The sequence below is a fragment of the Rosa rugosa genome, chromosome 2 (assembly GCF_958449725.1).
Source record: "Rosa rugosa chromosome 2, drRosRugo1.1, whole genome shotgun sequence".
Classification (NCBI taxonomy): Eukaryota; Viridiplantae; Streptophyta; class Magnoliopsida; order Rosales; family Rosaceae; genus Rosa; species Rosa rugosa.
In genome coordinates this window covers 13,837,440-13,859,395 of record NC_084821.1, presented here as the reverse complement: position 1 = coordinate 13,859,395, position 21,956 = coordinate 13,837,440, and the positions used below count along the sequence as shown (strand labels likewise).

General features: G+C 39.3%; 2 protein-coding genes and 1 pseudogene across 2 annotated transcripts; 1 reads left to right on the top strand and 2 right to left on the bottom strand.

Annotated features, from left to right (window-relative positions):
• Window positions 1-2,777: 2,777 nt before the first annotated feature.
• Window positions 2,778-6,110, top strand: LOC133732202 (probable LRR receptor-like serine/threonine-protein kinase At3g47570; annotated as a pseudogene).
• Window positions 6,111-12,309: 6,199 nt separating this feature from the next.
• LOC133730392 (protein FAR1-RELATED SEQUENCE 5-like) lies at window positions 12,310-13,928 on the bottom strand. The gene is made up of 3 exons (XM_062157991.1): window positions 13,757-13,928; window positions 13,007-13,660; window positions 12,310-12,805 (listed from the first exon to the last, which is right to left on the bottom strand). The coding sequence occupies exons 1-3, from the start codon at window positions 13,834-13,836 to the stop codon at window positions 12,310-12,312; spliced, it is 1,230 nt and encodes a 409-aa protein (XP_062013975.1). The 5' UTR covers window positions 13,837-13,928.
• A 968-nt stretch (window positions 13,929-14,896) lies between these two features.
• LOC133732121 (E3 ubiquitin-protein ligase RDUF2-like) lies at window positions 14,897-16,381 on the bottom strand. The gene has a single exon (XM_062159589.1). It carries the CDS (start codon window positions 16,307-16,309, stop codon window positions 15,233-15,235), a length of 1,077 nt encoding a protein of 358 aa, XP_062015573.1. The 5' UTR covers window positions 16,310-16,381; the 3' UTR covers window positions 14,897-15,232.
• Between the last annotated feature and the right edge of the window lie 5,575 nt (window positions 16,382-21,956).

The following is a 21,956-nucleotide window of genomic DNA, read 5'->3' as shown; positions in this document are numbered from 1 at the left end:
ACACATAGACATTTGCCAACTCTGTTTGACTGTTTCAAGGTACTTGGAAGAGGGTTTTGATCACTACTGCCTGATGGCAATGGCATTAACTAAATGAAACCCCAGTTCAGAATAGTCAACAAATAAACACTCCCACTTGACTAGACAACCAATGTGTCATTCTCTTCCCCCGTTTATAAGTTTCAGTGGATAAGCTTTCTTAATCCACACCAAGATACGGATATGGATTCCCACCGCCATATTATGCTGCTTCCTCAAACGTTCACCCTAGTTCTTGTTTTAGGCATATATATTTATAAGCATAGAATCGGCCATAATTCCAAGCATTTCCGCCGATAAGGAGGCCTTGATCTCTTTCAAGGAGGCCTTGCTCAGTTTCCCTCCATCTTTCGGCTGGGACCAGAATTCATCCCCATGCAGCAATTGGACCGCACCAAACAAGGCCAGGGTCAGAGAGTTGTTGGTCTTGATCTTTCAGGCCTGGGACTTACAGGCGTGTCTATATAAAAATTTTTTAAAAAAAATTTCTAGATATTTCCAGAGAACAGATATTAGATATTTTTTATATATATATTTTGTTTTGAGTAATTAATTACATGCAAGGTATAAAGCACTTGTTAAAGCATTACTTACCTCAAACCATGAACTTACCTTCCTCCGAGCATGTCGACGATGTATGTGAACCATGCATGCATGTATGCCCAAGTGATAAGATTTGCGGGGCTTTACTATTAAGTATTCGGGAAAAAAATTGTTAAGTATTAACTTAATATCATCTGGTCTACAAACAATTTTTTTTTTTTTTTTTTTAATCAAGGCAAAAAGCCACTATATTGATTACAAGCCAGAATGATCATTATATACCCTCCTACTACCAATTAGGGGTAGGCAAGAAGTTGTATTAGTACCCACAGTGGTACGTAGAAATTTGAGCACTCATTTGACATTAAATACATTTGAAATAGCATGAATCTTATTTCGGTACTACTCCAAAATATCCGCTAGAAGCACAAAAAGTGTATTAGTCCCTAAAAAGAACTTAAGGAATTATTGGAAATAAACTAAGCTACTAACATAATGCAAGCCTAAAGCAACCAGACCCAATTTAATCACGCCCAAAAGAGAACAACCCAAGGACAGCATCACCCAAGCCATGGCAAACCGGCCCAAGTCGTCATCCTCTGCAAGTGCCGCCGCCCCTCACCATCCCGTCTGGCACCGCTGCTACCCAAAGCCCCGTCACAACAATTCCGACCACCGTGAACCCCAGACGCTTGAAAACTTAGCAAACCCGAGACGCCACGCCTTGAGATTATGCAGAAACCAGACCGATGTAGTTCACCTAGAGCCACCATTGTCGTCACCGACCCCAGATTCACAGCAGCCAACCACGCAAAACAGAGATGCCGCACCGCATCGCCATAAACACAAAGATGCCACCCCAGACAGCCGCTGAGGCAAAATCTGTCAAAACTTCGAGCACGCCATCCAACAAAACCGCCACCCTGGAGCCTGCCCTTAGATCACCCTTCCGGCAGCAGCACAAAGAAGCCGGCAAAGCCCGGAGGCCCGCTCGACATCGTGCGCCGCAGAACTAGTGCGAATTTGCAGAAGGAGTCAATCACATAACAAAAAGCTCTCTGCCGCTATGCAAGTATTTTTGGTTAAGTGATATTTTTCAAACTTAATTGTATCTGGTCTACAAACATTAGTAATATTAAGTAATCAACAAAATAAAAATTATTAACAAGTCATGAACTTGTTATTTTACTTATCAGTTGTTTATTGACGTTTTTACTAATAATAATAATAAATAAGTACAAGCATGTCCCCTTAAATATTTTCAATAATGCAAAAGCTCCAAGCTATTTTCAACTTTTGGGCATTCTGATTTACCATTAGAGCAAGTGCACCCGTAGTCAAGAAAAGGCAAAGTCGAGAAGTCAAGAATTCGACCAATCAAATTACTATTCACTGCCACTGGACATAGGTTTGCACCCGTTTTTTTCTTGCCTGGTCAACATTGTGTTACTTTTCACTGTTCATCAATTTTAACTATTCCTTTAGTATTTTAACTGCTCGTTTTTGCTGTTCACTTATTTTTCACTGTTCATACTAATTTAAAAAAAAAAAAAAAAATTTAATTAGAATATATTTGATGTAAATAAATGATAATAATGGAGATTTATGCAATTTACTATTTTTAATATAGGGTGTGTGCTCTTATTATAAGAGGAATGTCCTCTCCATTTATGTTGTTCACCCACGTTCTCATGTCCTCTCCTGTCCTGCAGTGCTGGCAGCTCCATGACTATGGGCAAGAAAAAAGTCATGGCCTTGCCCTTTTATTTGCCCTTGGTCATGCAAAGCCAACTCTTGGTTGGGGAAGCTTTGGCCGGTGGAAGCTGAAAATAGCTTCAACTGGGCAACACATCATCATTTCTAAGTCCATGCCCGGTCAAGTGCAAACCGCTGCACTTACTCTTAAAGATGGACTTCAGGCATGTAGTCATATACTAAAATTACCTCATTTATCATCAATGTTGTTTACTTGGTCACATTATGACATGGAAACTTATAGTCATGACTCATGCATAATATGAAATGCTAAACTTAAAACATTTAGAATGTAATTATTTAATCTAGTTTCTTGATATCAAATCTAAAGTTGTGGGACCACACTTGAACACCACTGACTAGATAAACAGTACTGAACATGCGATACTAAGTTACTTTGGGAGTGAAATTGAAACTCTAAAGTGCAAAGTAAAACAAGGATGAATAAGGTCACTAGGACTGTTGCCCCCTCCTTATACAACATCACTTCCTTGGTTCTGTTTACTGTTGCTTCAAACCATCATAGGGGTGGGATTCTTAAAGACATTGGTGAAACACTTCCAAACCTCTTATCCTACGGGAACTGTTTTTAACATAATGACAGGGAAAAATCCAGTATCTTTGCACAATATCACCAGGATCCAATCAATTCGAATGTCAAACAATTTTCTGGAAGGAACAGTTCCACCAGGGCTAGAAAATTTGCCATTCCTTGAAATGTACACCATTGGCTTTAATCGGATCGTTAGTTATGACAACACTGGTCTCAGTCATCTTACTTCTCTAACAAACTGCGCTCGTCTGCAGTTTGTTACCATGGACGACAATGAGTTGGAGGGAGTCATTCCAGAATCACTAGGCAATCTCTCCAAGGTTCTCTCAAAATTGTACATGGGAGGGAATCGAATTTATGGTAACATTCCCACCTCAGTTGGTTATCTCACTAGCTTGACCTTACTTAATATAAGTCACAATTCAATATCTGGTGAAATTCCCACTGAAATAGGCCAATTGTAAAATCTACAAATGCTTGGTTTAGCAGGAAATGAAATGTCTGCCAAATTCCAAACTCCATGGGCAAGGTTGAACAACATTGATTTATCGGGAATCACTTTGTTTGCCAAATACCTTCTTCTTTTTCAAACTTCCGGAATCTGCTTGCCATGGACTTGTCAAACAATTTGCTCAACGGAACCATTTCCAGTGAAATTCTCAACCTCCCTAGTTTGAGCACCATTCTCAATCTGTCAAAAAACTTTCTAAGTGGACCTTTGCCTGCAGAAATTGGGTCCCAGAAAGTCTAGTCACCATAGACCTCTCTGACAATGCTTTTTCTGGAGATATCCCGGGGTCAATAGGAAAGTGTAAAAGCTTGGAGAGATTGTTCATTCCTAGAAATATATTCTCGGATCATATTCCAAATGCTAGAGGCCTCGAGTTTGTAGACTTCTCCTCAAACCAGCTTTCTGGCTCCATTTCTAAAAATCTTCAAAACCTACACGCCCTTCAATACTTGAACCTATCGTTTAACCACTTAGAAGGAGTGATTCCTAATGGTGGCGTATTTGTTAAAAATTTCACTAATGTTCATCTAGAAGGCAACCCAAAAATTTGCCTCAAATTTGCATGTGTGAAGAATAATACTATTCCCTGTTATAGTGGGCTGTTTGGTCTATGCTAAGAAAAGAAAAGGCTGCAGGGCAAAAATTACAGAAACTTGTGATGACTTAGTAGTCACAGGGCAGCATCAAATGGTATCGTGTGAAGAGCTCCGTGGCTCAACAGGGAATTTCAACCCGGAAAATTTGGTTGGAAAGGGGAGCTTTGGTTCTGTATATAAAGGATTTCTTAAAGACCAAGGAATTGAAGTTGCAGTCAAGGCTAGGTGCTCAATATAAAAACGGCAGGGTCTTGGAAGAGTCTTCGCAGAGTGGAACGCATTAAGGAGTTTGAGGCACCGAAATCTTGTCAAACTGATCACATCCTGCTCGATCTTGGACACAAAGAACATGGAGTTTCTGGCTTTGGTTTATGAGTATTTAAGTAATGGGAGCTTGGAAGATTGGATTAAGGGCAAGAGGAAAAATGGCGATGGAGCCGGGTTCAGCATTTTGGAGAGATTGAATGTGGCAATTGATGTTGCTTGTGGATTGGATTACCTGCATAATGATTGTGAAGTTCCAGTGGCTCACTGTGATTTGAAGCCAAGCAACATTCTGTTGGACAAAGACATGATTGCAGAGGTTAGAGATTTGGGCTGGCTCAGTTGCTGATAGAGGGATCAGGCACTCAACATTCTCTTGACTCCACAAATATCCTCAAGGATTCCATAGGATATATACCCGGGTATATATCCCCCAGGTAATCGTCCCCTTTTATTTTAAGTACATTATGAGCTCATTTAACAATAAGGAAAGTGTTATTTGTACAGTCAGAAAATCATCTTGCAATTTCTTGTGTCGAGTGTTTTCAAAACATCATGAACTCGGAGTTTAGAATGACTTTCTGTGAGTGTGAATAGTAGCATCTATAATAACATGATTGCTTCCTAATTTGTTGACCTCAGAATGAACTATGTACAATGCAGAATACGGTTTTGGACAAAAACCATCCACAGCTGGAGATGCATACAGTTTCGGAGTAATGCTGATTGCTGTTAGAGCTGTTTACTGGCAAATGTCCAACTGATGAAAGTTTCATAGGAGAAGCTAACGTTATTCAATGGGTGCAATTAGCTTTTCCCCATAACATTGCACAAGTACGAGGCCCTGAGTTGTCACACTTCTCGAATACCATCCGTGAAGAAGAATTGAAGTGCTTGGTCTCAGTTATGCAGGTTGAGCTTTGCTGCACTGTTGCCTCTCCATACGGACGCATTAGTTTTAGGGATGCCCGGCCTTCACAAACTTGAAACTGCTAGAGAGACCCTTTTGAAGCTATGCTTACTTTGAGATTGCAAAGTGTATACTTCAACAACAATTGGAGGTTGATAGTACTATCAATTAATGACACGCTAAAAGTAGCGCGCAATTTAACCCTGCATGTAGTTGTTAGTATAAAATAAGTAGAGATCGTTCTAACCGGGGATTGAGGGTACACATGTAATTGCAAAAATAAATAAAGAATTAATAAAAGTATAAAGTAATTTACAAAAAAAATATATACAAATAACGAAATAAAAGGGGGGTTTAAGAATTATAAAATCAAAAGTTAAAATAAATAAAATAAAGAAAACGTAAAAACATATATACAAGGGTGGAACGCAAGGAATAAAGATCAAAACCACATCCATATGAATGAAATCCAATCACAAATCCTATAGTTGATCTTCTATGTCATGAGAAAGAAGTTGACCATGTAAAACGTTAGTAAGCAAACGATTTCCCATTTTTTACTTTCCTTCAATATTTAATCTAAGTGAAAGCACATAAATTAAACCTATTGAACATGCAATCATAGTCTAGAAAGCTAGCTACTCAAGAACACATTCAACGCATGAAGAACAAAGAAAGGATGTCAACCAAAGTGCACAACCTAGTATGAAAAAGTTCATCTATTTGCAATCCTCCTTAATTGATTTCGACTTTTGTCCAAAGCCTTTACTACTTATGAAATAGGTTCACAAAACTATTAGGTGAATTGTTTACCTAAATCTAACTCTAATTACATGCATATATCCTAAGTTGGCCACCAAAGAATATAAACATATAAAAGTTTTCTACAATCCGAAATCAATTAAGCAATCTCACATAAGCAACATATAAATCAACATAAAGAAATCACAACGTCATGTTAACTAGAATTCATAACTCTACGAATCAAACAAAGGAAAACAGAAGAAAGTATGAAATACACCGTGGAAGATGAATGACAAAGTCTTGAGACGAAGAACTTGAAGATCCTTGAAAGCAAGCAACCTTCTAGGGACGACCCAAGGGTGGATGGCGGCTTGAATCTTGATGTATTGCATGACTTCTTCTCCTCCTTGGTTGAGACGCAGAGCTTCTGAAGACTAGAGAATGGAGAGAATTTTTCTGATGTTTGTTTTCTGAGTGAGAGACGTGTGTTGTGGTGTTGCATAGGGGGGTTTATATAGGGGGACGGCCAAGCTTCATGAATTTTCTTTTTAATTTCCCAAAGAATTATCTAGTCATGTCACACAGCTTCGACCAATCACAGAATGCCATGTCAGCACTGTTGAGTCATCCAGCCAATCAAAAGCTTCCAAAATAAGTCCATAATCTTTCCAAATATATTATTGCTGATTTTCCCAAGATTTAATCTGATTTTATTCACAATTTTCGGCCAAATATCTAGGCATGAACCTAGACAATGTATCCGGACGCATTTTGGACCTTTTCTCCCTTAAATCTCTCCATGGCGTCATTATCCTTGATCCCCTCTTGATTTTTGACATTAACTCCATGATTTCCATCCATTTTTCACGCCAAAATCAAGATTTAATCCCCCAAAAATATCTCCAACGTCATCTTCTATGATCCTCTCTTGATTTTCACGGCAATAAGGGATTTTATTTTCCAAAAATCCCTCTTTTTACGTCCAACAACCCAATTTTACGTCCAACAACCCAAATTGATTGGGTTTCATCATTTTGCCGAAATCACATTAATCTAGAAGATTCTTGGGCCTCCATGTGTCATCTTCAAGCCATAAGGTCTCCTAGTGCCATCAGAACTCCTCACATTTCACCATTTTTCTTTATTTCTTCGACAATGCTTTCCCAAATGACTCAGGAGTCTTGCTTTGACAAAGTTTCCTCTTCTGAATAGGATTTCCTGGTTGAATCAGGATTTCCTGGCTGGACCAGGAAAACTTCATTTCTTCGTTTCAGCTCATTTTTGCAACCCTTGTCTTAGCCCTCTCCAACGTTTCCTAGCTTCTCATGTACCTTTAAGCTCATTTCTTCTCCATTTGCTCCAGTGCACCTAAAAATAGAAACTACATTAAACTTACTAAAAATAGAAACTTTCCTAAAAAAGAAACTTATTTAAGGAAATAACTAAGTAAATATGAGGAAATAACAATTAAAACGTCGCATTAAAATGCTCCTATCAATTAAAAACTCATTGTGATCCATACAAGGTATCAACAGGTCATATGGAATTAAGCACTAAGACAAAACTATCAGACAAAATGTTGCATTTTGATGAAAATATGAGCTGGTTGACTGGTTCTTGAGCTGAAACTGGTTTTTGAGCAAGCAAGTGCTACATAAGGATTAAGGAGTACTATTTTTAATCTTTTTTCTGAATTCCTAACATACTCAGGAACCCATTTCAGAGTCTAATGTATGATGACCTGGATTCTCTACTCTCACATATAAAATTGAAAAGAAGAATTTGTATTCAAAAAAGAGTGATAACCTGGAGTCCTGGATTAAGGTTCCTTTTCATTTAGATACCCACTTGAAGTTTTATATTTACTTTTGGGTGATGAATACTAGAGGCCAGGATGTTCAATAAGGCCTCACTCATAATTGGTGAAACAATTAAATTTATTCTATTGCACTTCAGATTCATGGGGAAAATCCCTTTCAAAAAATAAAGAACTGGTGTTATTGTCCAGTTGCAATCAAATGCAAAGGTCCTGCATTAGATATTTATTATAATACCTGTGTGCACAAGCTAGGCATGAGTAGGCTGGACCTTGGCTGCAGTAGATGGCCAAAATTTGAATGAGGGAACTTTTTTTTTTTTTTGAGGAGGAAAAGAAAATTACAACCTGAAACCCCTACTACAACCAGAACTAAACTGATCAGAATTAAAAGCGGACAAAGCCGAGAAAGGCAGCTTTCTTGACCAAGTGATAGGAGTAGAAGACTTGTGACCCATATTTGTAACAGCATCAGCAACGAAGTTGGCTTCCCTGGGAACATAGGAGAAGGAAATAGCTTCGAAATTGCTAGCCAGACTCAGGATGTCTTTCACAAGAGTACGAAGACGCCAAGGAGGAGCGCATTTCTTGTTGATAGAGTCTATAATTAACTTGGAGTCACCTTCGACATAAAGCTTTTGACAGTTGAGGTGGAGGGCATGATAAAGACCATCACGGACTGCACTTCCTTCAGCAATGGGGACAGAAGCATGACCAATGGCTCTCGCACCAGCAAAGAGGGGGGAACCATCATGATCCCTAATAACAAAACCAGAAGAAGCTTTCTTATTGTTGACAACAGAACCATCGAAATTGAGCTTGGCGAAGCCAGCAAGAGGAGGTAACCAGCGGATAACTTGAGGGATAGAAGCAGGACCCTTGAAGTGGCAAGGGTTGTTTCTTCTGTAGTTCTCACCAATGGAGGCCGCAGCATGAACCACCATGTTAGGAAGAGAGGAGGAATGTCTGAAAATTAGATTATTCCTCGCCTCCCAAATTTTCCAACAAAGAAGGAGAAGATTTTCAGTAATAGACTTTTGGTAATCCTTCCTGAACCAAGAAAGAAACCAATCTTCAAAGGTTTGGAAATCTGAATTGATAATACCAGCAGAGCGCCAAACATTTGCAGCAAAGGGGCAGGAGAAGAAAAGGTGGTTTATGTCCTCATCCCCGAGCTGCAAAGGGCACACAAAGAGTCAAAATTAGTAGAATAACGAGCAAGTCTTGCCCTAGTTTTCAATCTCCCCCTAGCTAATGAGGGAACTTCAATGGTAGCATTATGTTTTAGTCTATTCCACCCTGACCTTTAAGTTTCAAAAAGGCTACATGTTAGGGCGAGACTTCATGGAAAAAAGATTGTCTTATTTACACCCTGAATGAGATGTTTGAGAAAGCAAACTAAATAAGGAAAGAACTTAGCTGACCAAGGCTGGTCAGCGTGGGCTGACCACACCCAATAAAAAAAAGACAGCTGTCCATTAAAAAAAAAAAAAAATTTGGTTGAAACCCCCAAAACATCTCTTTTCTCCTTCATTTACCGTATCGGAACCAAATCTACCCCCCCCCCCACACCATCCAGCTCTTCCCTACCTGCTCAACCCTCTTCCCTCCCTTCCCTCCTCAACCCCAACTCTACGGTGCTCGACGACCAAGCAGTGGCTGGGGCTTTCCTCCAGGTCAGCACCGCAGCGTTACGTGCTCCTCCTCCTCCGCAGCGTTACGTGCTCCTCCTCTTACATCTCCGTCGGTGACAACGGGCTCTCTTACGTCATCGGCGGCGCGCCGTTTGAGTTCAAGTACAGCTACACCGAGACCCGGAAGCAGAAGCCCATTAAGCTCCGGGAGCCGCCCTATGCGCCGTTCAGCCCAACCACGATGGGCATGCCGTGGACGGGTCGGGCCCCATTGCCTCTGAGCAAGAAGAAACTGAAGGAGTTCGATTCGTTCCAGCTGCCGCCGCCGCCGCATAAGAAAGGGGTTAAGCCGGTGCAGTCGCCGGGTCCGTATTTACCCGGGTCGGGTCCCAAGTATGTCAAGTCCAGGGAGGAGATATTGGGTGAGCCGTTGACCGATTAGGAAGTCAAAGACTTGGTTAATAGCTGTGTTAAGACCAGAAGGCAACTCAATATGGGTATATACTTGTTTTCCTTTCCACTCTGGGAATTGTGAGATTTTGGAACGAGTAGTTCAAATGCAGAGTTACGAGTTTTACCAGAGTCGAAAATTGACTGTTGTTTGTAGGTAGAGATGGATTGACACACAACATGCTGGATAATATTCATGCTCATTGGAAGCGGCGGAGAGTGTGCAAGATAAAATGTAAAGGGGTGTAGATTGCTCTATTGAAGAACAAATGCGTGTAGAATTCAATGTTTTTTCTGTGATGGTTCAATTTTGGTTTGCAATTTGTGTATCAATGCTCTCAGATTTATTAGAGATTTGCATGTATTTTTGACATCTTTGGGATTTTGGTTGTTATCTTTGGGGTTTTGGTTGTTTAATGTTTGTGGTTTTGGTTGTTTAATGTTTGTGGTTTTGGTTGTTATCTTGTAAGAATGTTGCAGTAATCTGCATAGCCAATTGTATTCATTATTTGCTTCTGCAGCAAAAACAGAGAGTAGAAGTTCATAAAGGATTGAAAGCCGAGTTGCAAAGGAAATGAGTAAGCACTAATTCTCCAAGTTACAATGTAAATCACAAGCACAAAAACTAGCTAGTTAAAGGGTGTACATCCGAAGGCACAAAAACTAGCTAGTTACAAAGTAACCAGTTGAAGAGTAAATTGATCATCTTGAAAAAGGGTAAAATCCCAATCAAATTCTATTAAATTTACAGACTTTCCATTTCACAGAACACCTTTTGCACCAGAATCAGATAGCAAAACTGAAGCACATTCATTCATACACGGTCTCTCCAAAATAACTTGAACTATAAAAAGGACCCTATATACAAATAAGCTTCAGCAGTATCCAAAAGCAAATAAGCTTCAACAGGGTCGTCATCCAAAATCTCATCCTCTTTACTTAGCATTCACCCCACGTCTGAGGTCCCAAGTTCCAATCTCACCTTCCTAAACACAGTTATCAAAGAAAAGTAATGCTCAAGAAAAAACACAACCAAAAGTAATGCTCAGTAATAAACCTAAAGGAAATATTGCTATATATTAATGCACTAAGCCATCCATCATTTGCGACATAGCAGATGCATGTTATATTAAAGCCCTCTGACTGTAAGTCTGGACCTCAATAGTTTTTTGTTTCCTCCTTTCAGCTAAAGAAAAGGAGGACTTTAATATAACATATTTGTGTTCTGCAACCTTCACAAAAGAATAAAAGAATCATTTTGGCAGATCAAATAATTGAGCTAAAATTCCTCAGTGAACATAAAAGAATCAAATCATAACTTATTATGATATACTATAAAGATGCTCACAAATGACATACAATAAGACATGAAAATTATAACGTTATAATATGAAGATGTTCTTACTTGAGTCAAAACACCAGATAGTTGAACATCACGTTCACTATTTTGGTGTGTTTCTGAACTGACCAAAATGCTCTCAAATTCCTACAAATGGTTTCAAAATAGATGTAATTCATCAAAGTTATAAAGTAAACTCACTTATTCGTAATAGAAGGATTAGAACTGTACCTGCATGGGTATTTTCCTTCTTGTGGGAGCTTTTGTGCTTTTCTTTGGTACTTTACTCTTTTTTTTTTCAGTCGGGTCTTTGAATCTGGTACGTGGACGGCCAATTGTAGCTTTTCTTTTAACTCCACGGACAATTGTTGTTTCATAAGCATTAGATTGAACTATTCCCTCAACCTCTTCACTTTGACCAAAAGTAGTATTCACTTCGCTGCTATCACTAGAACTTCTCCCTTCTTTCTCAGTGCGATTTTTCTTTATTAACTCTAAGCCTTTGAGCATCTCAACCAAACATTCATGTGCATATCTCGTTAACTCTTCATCATCTGCTGCAACAGTTAAAATATCACGAGAAGTGCGGCACAAGTAGCCATACCGTTTGCCAATCGACTCCTTAGGATTACCGTGAATCTCAGTAAGATGATAACTAGTAATACTCATAATTTTTGCTTCTCTTGTTCATCGCTTTAAAATGTATTGCGCTGGAATCTTCTTCACATTCTTCTCGTCAAGCACTTTTAGTGCATGAGTACACAAAATCCCAACAAAAGTAAACTTTTTACAACTACAATTAACATTTTGTGCTGAAGCTTCATATTTGACCAGGTGCTCATTATGTTCAGAACTATATGATACTATATACTCTGATGTCATCCCAGACTTACCGACCTTGTAAGTACTATAATTATGAATTCTCACAAATTCTTTCTGAAAGAGCAAGAAAACCTCTGGAGTATAGACCTCTGCTCCATGTTGCAGCATATGTGCACTTACTGCTAAGATAGGAGTTGCTTGTATCATCTTATATTCAGCAATCAACTCTTGATATCTTCGATCAGCCAAAACTCTTTCATAATGTTCGAAAAACCGCAAAAGATTATGCTCTGGCTTCAAATATTTCTTAAGCACATTATTCATGCATTCACTTCATTGTGTGCTTTGCATATCAGCAGTGAAAGTATGTCTCCCATACACTAGTGCCCATTTTTCTCGCAATTCAAATAAATTACTCAACCACTTGTTTTCCTTGAGGCTATATTTCTCAAGCAGTCCATTCCATGCTAATAGCCACTCATGCTCAAACTCATAGTCATACATACATTTGCTAAAATCATCAACAAATTCTGAAGATCCATGAAAGACATGACTGAGATTCTTAGCAGCATTTTGATAAAGATGCCACACACATAAGCGATGAGTAGCTTGTGGAAAAACTTCTTTTATTGCTCTAGCCATGGCAGCAGACTGATCAGTAAGAATGGTCATTGGTTGCTTACCAGACATAGCAGAGAGGAATGTCTCAAATAACCACTTAAAAGATTCGGTTGTTTCATCATATAACAAAGCTGCATCAAACAATGTTGTTTGCTTATGATGATTAACCCCAACAAACGGTGCAAAGGGTCGACCATATTCATTTGTTCTGTATGTCGTATCAAAACAAAGTACATCTCCAAACAGACTGTAATCACTTACCGATCGAGCATCAGCCCAAAATATGTTTGTGATCATGTCATCCTCATCAAGTTAGATTGAATAAAAATATGAAGAATTCTCAGATTGCATCTTTTGAAAGTACTGCAATATAGCACCTGCATCTCCCTTTTCCATTTTAGACATTCACTTTCTATGAATGTAATTCATGTAATCCTTCTGTGAAAATCCAAGGTTCTCTGGCCCTCCTACTTCTCTACTCATCAACTCCACAGTTGCTTTTATGGAGAAACCACAATGTTCAGCATCATCTGCATGTGCTTTTTGTGCCTCAGATATACTTCTATTGACCTTAAGCAAATGCTTCATTGGAGTACTAATCAAGGCATGATTATGACTTGTCTGAAATGAGACAACTTGGAAATTTCCATTCTTCTGCAGTAGGATGGTCAGATGCGCTTGACAACCACATCTTGTAACTGGTTGAGAATAAGATGCATTTGTACGACGCTTGTCCTTTTCTTGAAAACCTTCTTTTGCACAACAATAACGCACCCATGTCACAAAATTCTCCTTGTTTTTTCTACTGTTTCTTATCCTCACATTGAATCCATGTTTGCCACCATAATTCTTATAAAACTTATATGCACTCTCAACATCTATAAACTCTTTTCCAAGTATGACCTCTTCAATTGCCTCTTCATTGTTTTCAATTTCATTCACTACATGCAAATCATCAGTAGGCTCACAATGAGAATCATCACACTGCTCTTTACCTTGTAAGTCCTCGGAATCACTTATTGGTTGATTGCCCAAGCTCGTACAATTTTCACTATCCATTAACCTGCAACAGGGTATCAAATTAGAATCAAGTAACCAACTTTTGTCATTGAAAGAGTTTCAAGAAGCTAAACGAGAACACCAATCGAAATCTAATTACCCAGAATTGATGATCGAACTGTTTGGATTAGAACACCAAACCCAGAATTTATACCACTTAATTGATGATCCAGTACCCATTGTCTCGCTTCGAATCCAATACCCATCGCTCCATCGCTTTGAATCCAATACCCATCGCTTCCAATCCCTATAATTCGATACCCATCGCTTCCAATCCCTATAATTCAGTAGTACAAGTCAGAAGGAAACCCGTATTCGAAGAGAGAGAGAGAGAGAGCCGAGGACCAAATATGCGATTCCCATCTCCTGGTCCTCCGATAAAACGTGACGCCGCGATACTGTGAGCTCCGGGACCTCGGTCCCCGGTGGCTTTTCTTGACCTTCTCCGGGAGAGGCACGATCCTCTGCTCCGCGAGCGGCGAAGGAGGAGGAGCACGTAACACTGCGGTGCTGACCTGGAGGAAAGCCCCAGCCACTGCTTGGTCGTCGAGCACCGTAGAGGCGGGGGTTGAGGAGGGAAGAGGGTTGAGTAGGTAGGGAAGAGCTGGATGGTGTGGGGAGGGGGGGGGGGGGGGGGTTTTGATTTGGTTCCGATACGGTAAATGAAGGAGAAAAGAGATGTTTTGGGGGTTTCAACCAAATTTTTTTTTTTTTTTTTAATGGACAGCTGTCTTTTTTTTATTGGGTGTGGTCAGCCCACGCTGACCAGCCCTGGTCAGCTAAGTTTTTTCCACTAAATAAACCAAAAGATGTATAATCGAATCTAAACACTTAAATTTATATTTCCAACTCTTTTAATGTTAGAAAATTATTAAGTGAGGTGGACGTGCCATATCATTTTTCCCGGTCAATATGATCAATTCATTTGTATTAGTACACACATAGTATTGGATTAGACAACTAAACAAACATAACTATCCGACTGCCCGATATAGAGAGAAACCCTAATAAAAAGAGGTCACTCATACCGTCATACCAATCAGTGGGCACGTTGTTAGTGCCCATCAGCCATCTAAGCCACAAAAGATTTTTGATGAAACCTAATTTTCATCACTCACGAGATATGACACTGTAGATATTTAAGTGAATCTCAATTATTTGAGGCCACTGAAGACCTCTCCATAACAAGTGCCACATTTTCTTAACCAAAATGCCACATGGCACACATGAACCAAAAAAATAAATAAGGCAACTATATATTTCTGCACCAGAAGAAATTGTCAAATTGGAGCTCGAATTATACAATAAGATTGAAAATGTTACAATAATGTTCAGCTCTTCTGCTACATATAGAGGCAAATTTGCCCTAAAAAGAGAAAAAGTATATACAGTGATGAATATGACCAATCACTAGTCTGGAATGAATACACTTTTCACATATCCCAATCGATAAATAAATAAAACAAAAAAAATTTGTAATAAAACAAAAGAAAGAAACAAAATTGTGGTCTTTTTGTATTAGCTGTGAAATTCAGCTTTTTTTTTTTTTCTCAAAATTCTCATCCCCATTCCCATTCTAATCATCCAAGACCCAAGCCCGGCTCCGGCGCTGCGCGTACCGACCGAACCTTGACTGGCTCCGACTCCGACTAAATGCCCCGGACCCGGTTTCCGACCCGGTCCTCGAAGACGAATTTGACCTAAACCTCCCCAAGAACGAGGTCAAATTACGGAAAGCCCAGCCAATCCCGCGGCTCTCTCTTCCTCTATTCCTCGATTGCCATAATACCCTTCTCGGAGCCCCGTTTCCGTTAAACCCGCCGTCCATTTCAGTGTACACAACCGGCAATTCGCGCTCCCCGGGTCTTCTCCCGCCCGAAAACCGACCCACAGCGAACCCGCCTCCGGGTAATCTCCAGATAGTCAACCCGGTGGTCTCCTCGTCGTGACCCGAATCCGAATTTCGGTCAACGGGCAGCTCGTGCCGGCAGACCGGGCACGAGTTTCGCATCGAGAGCCATGGGAGGATGCAATCCGAATGGTATATGTGGTTGCAAGGCATTTCCCGGGCCTCCGATCCGAATTCGAAAGCTTCTTTGCAGACCGCGCAGTGCGACTCCGACCCGACGTGGGATTCGTTGATTTTAATCACCGGCATAGACTCCACGGCGGATTTGGAAGCGGGCGGGTTCTCGGGTCGGCCCAGCCCGGTGATTTCGATCTGGGACAGCTGCTCCAGCAACCGATCAAAGCCCGACCCCATTAAGAACTCGGACATGGTGGGAGGAAGCGGCCGGAGCCCCGACCCGGCAGCGTCGTCGTAGTAGAGCTCGAACGAGCTCGACTCGGAGTCATCGGCCGCGCCACGTAGGACGATGACGGGATTAAAAGGCGACCTGTCGCCGGAGCTCCCGCGGACCCGGCGGGAGGTCGGAGCGGGGTTCTGACCCGGTCCTTGATCGTGAGCATAAGAGGGCGGGAAGCGACGGTGGTGATGAGTCGGCGCCGGCGGCGGAGTCGTCTCTATCTCTTCGAGGAATCCTGTGTCGCAGTAGGGGCAGGTGACGGAGGCGTCTTGGACGAAGATGCGGACGAAGCGGGTGCATCGGTGGCACCAATACGACGTCGTCGGCAACGGCGATGACATGGCCATGTAGATCTGAGAGGGGAATAGTCTCTGGGAGAGTTTTGGAGAGAAGAAGAAGAAGAGAGAAGAATGAGAAATGAAAAGGTAAGGGTAGGAGGGTTTTATTAAGGCACGCGTGGAATGTGAAAAGAGGACGAAATAGGGTTCTTTACGCGGCGCGTAAGTAACACGCGGAGTTTCGATGAGAAAACGATTAGAGGATGGATTTTCGGGGTTAGTCCACTGTCCACTTAATGGTAGTAGACTAGTAGTATTTAGGACAATAAATAGAACCAAACGTCAGTAACATAACTGCTCCACTACTCTGATAAACTCAATTTCATTGGGTCATGGGTTATTTTATGAAAATAAAAAAATTGGATTTTAGAGATTAAGTGGGAGAACCGGCTAGATTGTCGTGTCATTCGTCAAGTGATCGGTGATATCTATTATCATCTTTTATTTCTTTACTTATTTTGTTTCATCAAATAAATTAATTTCATATTTGTAAGAAAATATATAACTTTTTAAATATGTTGAGTCATTGATTGATAAATAATGTTACTTATCAACTTATGGCATGTTGATCCTCTTTAGTTCAGTGGTTAGAGCACTCACTACCTATGTACGAAGTCATGGATTCGAGTCATCATGAGGGCAAGAGTGAAACTCTTTGATCCTCTTTTGAAAGAAGAAAAAAAAAAAAAAAAAACTTATGGCACGTAAAAAAAAAAAACTTATGGCACGTTTATTTACTTTGAATGGAAAATAATCATGAATCGGAGACAACTGGAATGGAAGAATAAAAGAATCGGTATTGATTCCGGAGGAGTTGATTCCTAAACCCATCTCCCCCCTTCGTAATTAAATTCCTGAGTATTCAATAATCGATTCCTTATAAGGAGGTGGTACCTACACCCAACTCATCTCCCCCCTTTGTAATCAAATTTCTGAGTATTCAAGAATCGATTCCTTATAAGGAGGTGAGACCTACACTCATTCCGATTCTTTTATGTGTTAGTAAACGCATGAATACTTTTACCCGGAATCATGAGACCATGGATTAGATTTTTCTTTTTTAGATGAGTATGAAACCACAACCTAGAGGAGTTTTAAATACACACCCTTATTTTCTTAATACACACCTCATACTCAATACATCACCTATTTAATTTTTCATTCTAATATTAGACTAAATACACAACCCAAATGACCTAAAATATCCTTAATCTCTAAAACCATGAAATATCATATTATTTGACTATATTAAGATTATTATTTATATGATTATTATATATTACTATATTGAGATTTCATAATTTTCTTTTACATATTTTCTTCTATTTTTTGCTGGATATTTTGGCTCATCCCAACTCCATTACGACATCAATTAATTGAAATTTGAATATGTAAAATTTTGAACATTTGCAAATCCTTCAAAATTTAAACTTTCAATATAGTCTGCAAAATTTACACTTTCATGCACTACATGTTCAATATGTTACGCAAAATGAAAACTAAAAACTGATAGGAAAAAAAAAACCCAAATGCTTTGCTTTCTTACTCTACTCACTCTCGCAACTTACTAGCTACCACCTCCAAAACAACGGTGGATCTCAATGAGATAGCTCTCGAGATCATATTGAATTGTATTCAATACAAGATGAAGAATACATATCTCAACTGAAGATTGCTGAACAAGGACAAGGTCTTCAAATTCATGTTCATAGTCGAAATTCAGGTGATGAAGTGCAGAGAAGAAAGATGTATTGCAGTATAGAGTTTAGAAAAAGAGACACAGAAATGCGCGATTCAAATTTTTTTTTTCTTCTAATACATAGATGCCTATTTTGGTCATTTAACCTACTTATAAAATCTAATTTGAAATATAAAATAATAGGGATGTGTATTAAGTAGTTAGGGGTGTGTATTTAAAATTTCTCCACAACCTAATATGAAAGACATGAAATAAAAGTGTACTCACAACTAACTAGCGTTGTTTGTAGTTTTTACAAGTAAGTATTTAACCATAAATCAAAATAGGTCTTAGGAGAAAACATAAACTAACTTGGTATCAGAAAAACCTTGTTAGGATAAAATTCAATGTGACAAAACTCTGAACCGATAAAAAATAATTATTATTTTGGAAACAGCAACCATAGGGGTGAGTAAAGGCTCTCGTTCTCTCTCTAAAAAGTAGGGTTTTCCCCGTAAAGAATTTTCATCGTCCGGCGGCGCACCCTCGTCGGCGTGTGGCACGTGCAGCCAGACGGGCTCTGGCCTTCGTGGTGATTCTTCTCTCAGATGGCGAGGATGGTGGTGGCCGAGATTGGGCTGCTGTTGAGATTGAACCCCTCAATCCCGATCGGATCCAATCGAATCTCAGGTTGAGTGGGTTGGATGGCCGGATAGGCAACAGTGCTTGGCAAGGGATGGAGGGGGACAGGTAGTTTGGAGGGATGGGGTGGAGGTTTAGCGTCGGTGCAGCTACATCGTCGATCTGTGGTTCTGGTGTCTCGACTTCTTTGTTGGTGTTTTGGCTGCTTGGGTTCAGATCGGTTGGCTATCTGCCTCTTTGGGTAGCTGGGCTCTGGACGGAGGTCGGGACATGGTAGAGGCACGGTGATGGTGGCACTGTGGTGGTGGTGGTGGCGTTAGTGGGGTTGTGGTGTCGATGGATTGGGCTGGAATCCTGTTTGTTCCTTGTTGGGCCTAATGGTTATTGGGCCTGGGCCTGGGCTTGGGCTTTGGCTCTAATTTTATTTTCCTTTATATTTTATTGTTATTTCTATTTAGTTAATTGTGGCTTTATGCCAGCAATAAGCCTTTATCACTTAATGGTAGGGCGAAGTGGGATTGGTCCCAGCATGCACCTTCAGTGTGCATTAGTTATTTTAGCGAGGCAGCGAGCTGTTTACATCAAATGGAATCAACCTCCTAGTGGCAGGATAAAATTGAGTGTCGCCGGATATATCTCCGTGCGGCAACATAGTGAGAAAGCTGTGATATTTGTAATGATGCTTCTTCGTTATAGAGTAATCTTTCCGTTATCTCACCGTTTTGTTAAAGCAAATAGAGTAGCCAATTGTGCACTCTTTGCTAATTGGTGCTTGTCAGAATACATAGCCTTAGTGGAGACTCCTGATATTATTTCAGGATGTTCTCTTTATGCTTATGCTTATTGTAATCAGGGGTTCAGGCTCTACGTCCCCCCCCCCCTTGTATTCTGCAGTTTCATTAATCAAGGCTTGAGGGCAGCCGCACCAGCCCTCTTCAAAAAAAAAAAATTTATTATTATTATTATTTTATTCGTACGTCATAATAAAGATAAACAAAAACTTACTTTCGTTGAAATTTTACATAAAAGCCTTTTATTATATTTATACATTAGTCACTCACATGGTTATGAAAAGGGCCGGCCCTGAGGGGTGCCAAGTGAGGCAATCATCTTAGGCCACCGGTTTTTAGAGGCCTCCAATTTATATACTTACTTAAGGATACTATATGTAATTTTTTTTTTTTTTGAAACCATATTCTAGAAGTGTAAGATTGGCTTAGCAGTTATATGCCAACTTGCTTAGCTAGAATTGTAATCTACATGGAACTTTTCTTGGTCTTTATAAAAAACCATTTCAAATCTATAGAAGTTTTTTATTTTTAACAACTTATTTTTTCAATAGAATAAATTATTACTAATTATCCAAAAAAAAAAAAACATGAATACTCAATATTAATTTATACAAGGTCACATTTGCCTCATGCCACAAAATTTCAGAACCAACTACGTGATGAGACTAGTTTTATCTACTGTTTTGTGCGCAGTTACCGTATATGTTCAATTGTTAAGATTTTTGCTTTATTTATTTACAAGTTAGAATTAAAAAGTACAAATGCACTATTTGAATTTGAATGATTTTCTTAATTTTCATTTGGGTAAAGGAATTTCCCGGAAAGGAAAGGGAGGAAAAATCCCGCGGCGCGTGTGTTCCCGTGGGAGTGAGCAAAAGTTGGTAAAACAAAATCAAATCGGCATGTGATTAAATGATAACAATACAGGGAAATGACGATAAACTAGTGGCTGAACGCGCGTGATGAGCGTGGGTGTGAGACGTTGACTGGACGAGGTCGGACGCCGAGTTTGAAAATTCAAATACTCGCCGGTTTGGAGCAGCAAGAAGGAGAAGAAGGAGCAGGAGGAGGAAGATTCCTGAACGAGGCAGAAACACCAATTTTAAAGGCGCGTCTGAGTACGGACAAGATTACAAAATATGGACTCCTAATTGATTGGGCCCCACTTGATTGCAATTATGGAGTCAAATCCAACTGTACTGTGTTGCTGGACCCTTCATTTAATCCTGAATAAATATTGCAAATGGTTTCCCATGAGAAAACGAAATTAGACATATGTCATTAATTTTGTCCACAAAAAAAAAATCCATTAATGGTTTTTTGATTAGTTTTCTAACTATTTGTTAAATCTTCTTCATCAGTCAGCTGATACCAGAAAATTCGGGATAGGATTAAGCTCCTCTGTGGTGATATAGGATTAAAAAATGTATAGTCTTAAGATTCAATTTTTAAAACAAAATTTAAATATTTTTTAAAAAGAGATATTCGCTTGGCCACTTGTTTGTAAAAGAATTCGTACTAGAGGTCAGATTTTAAGATTTATGATTTTTTGTAGATTCAAATGTTTTATATGTTAGTTTACAGATCTAAATCACTTTAATCTACATGATTAATTTTGCTACTTCACTATGGAGTTGCATATTCCTTTTGTCATAGTAGGTCTCGTTGTGAAGGGTGAAAGTGGTCGGAAATGCTCTCATTGGTCATGCTGAAAGTCTAGGTCATTCTCTGTGTTTAAAGCAGAGGATCGGTCTTGCATTCATCCAATGTCAAAATCAAACAAGAAGAACGGGTTATACAATGTTCATAGTTAACAAATAGTAACATATGACACTTGTGACCTACTTTTAAAGATAAAACCAGTGGCGTAGCTACAGTAGGGCGAGAAGGGTCATTTGACCCTTCTCAGTCTTTGAAATTAACGTATGATCAGTTGATATATACACAACTGCATACATATATTATATTTAATACCATATTTGACCCCTCTGAGTTCTGACATGAAGAAAAAAATTGCTTTTAAATGTTTTGGCCCAACTCTGACGGATTCCATATTTCTATGATAGTCTAGGTTTTTAATATATTTAATTAGTCTTATATATACACACATACTTTATTCATACCACAATTGTTTAGGTACTTCATTAATGTGATTTAGTTCTATATCTATATAAATTTAGGTATATACACTTTGATTTTGTCTCCTCGTTCTCTTTACGCCGTTTTCTCTTGAAGTCTTTTTTTTTTTTTTTTTCCTTCACTCTTTTCCTTCTTCTTCTTAGTGTTATCGTCTTTAAATTTACAAAAGCACTTTTGGAGAAATATCATAAGAGAAAAGCGTGTTTGTTTAGTATTATTATTTAAATTATGACCCTCCTAATTAAGATTTCTGGCTACGCCACTGGATAAAACCATTCACTTTTATGTTTTTTAAATACCTTATTCACTTTTTATGGTGATAAGCAACCATTGCTAACTCCTCGAAAAATAAATATGATGGAAACCATGTTCTCTTCCAACCTTAATACGCTCCTCTTGTTCTTCT

Coding starts and splice junctions, on each gene's coding strand:
- LOC133732121 (XM_062159589.1), bottom strand. CDS start 16,309: ATGGCCATGTCATCGCCGTTGCCGACGACGTCGTATTGGTGCCACCGA.
- LOC133730392 (XM_062157991.1), bottom strand. CDS start 13,836: ATGGGTACTGGATCATCAATTAAGTGGTATAAATTCTGGGTTTGGTGT. Junction 13,661..13,756: donor AGTTCGATCATCAATTCTGG/GTAATTAGATTT, acceptor ACCCTGTTGCAG/GTTAATGGATAGTGAAAATT. Junction 12,806..13,006: donor ATGAATTACATTCATAGAAA/GTGAATGTCTAA, acceptor TACGACATACAG/AACAAATGAATATGGTCGAC.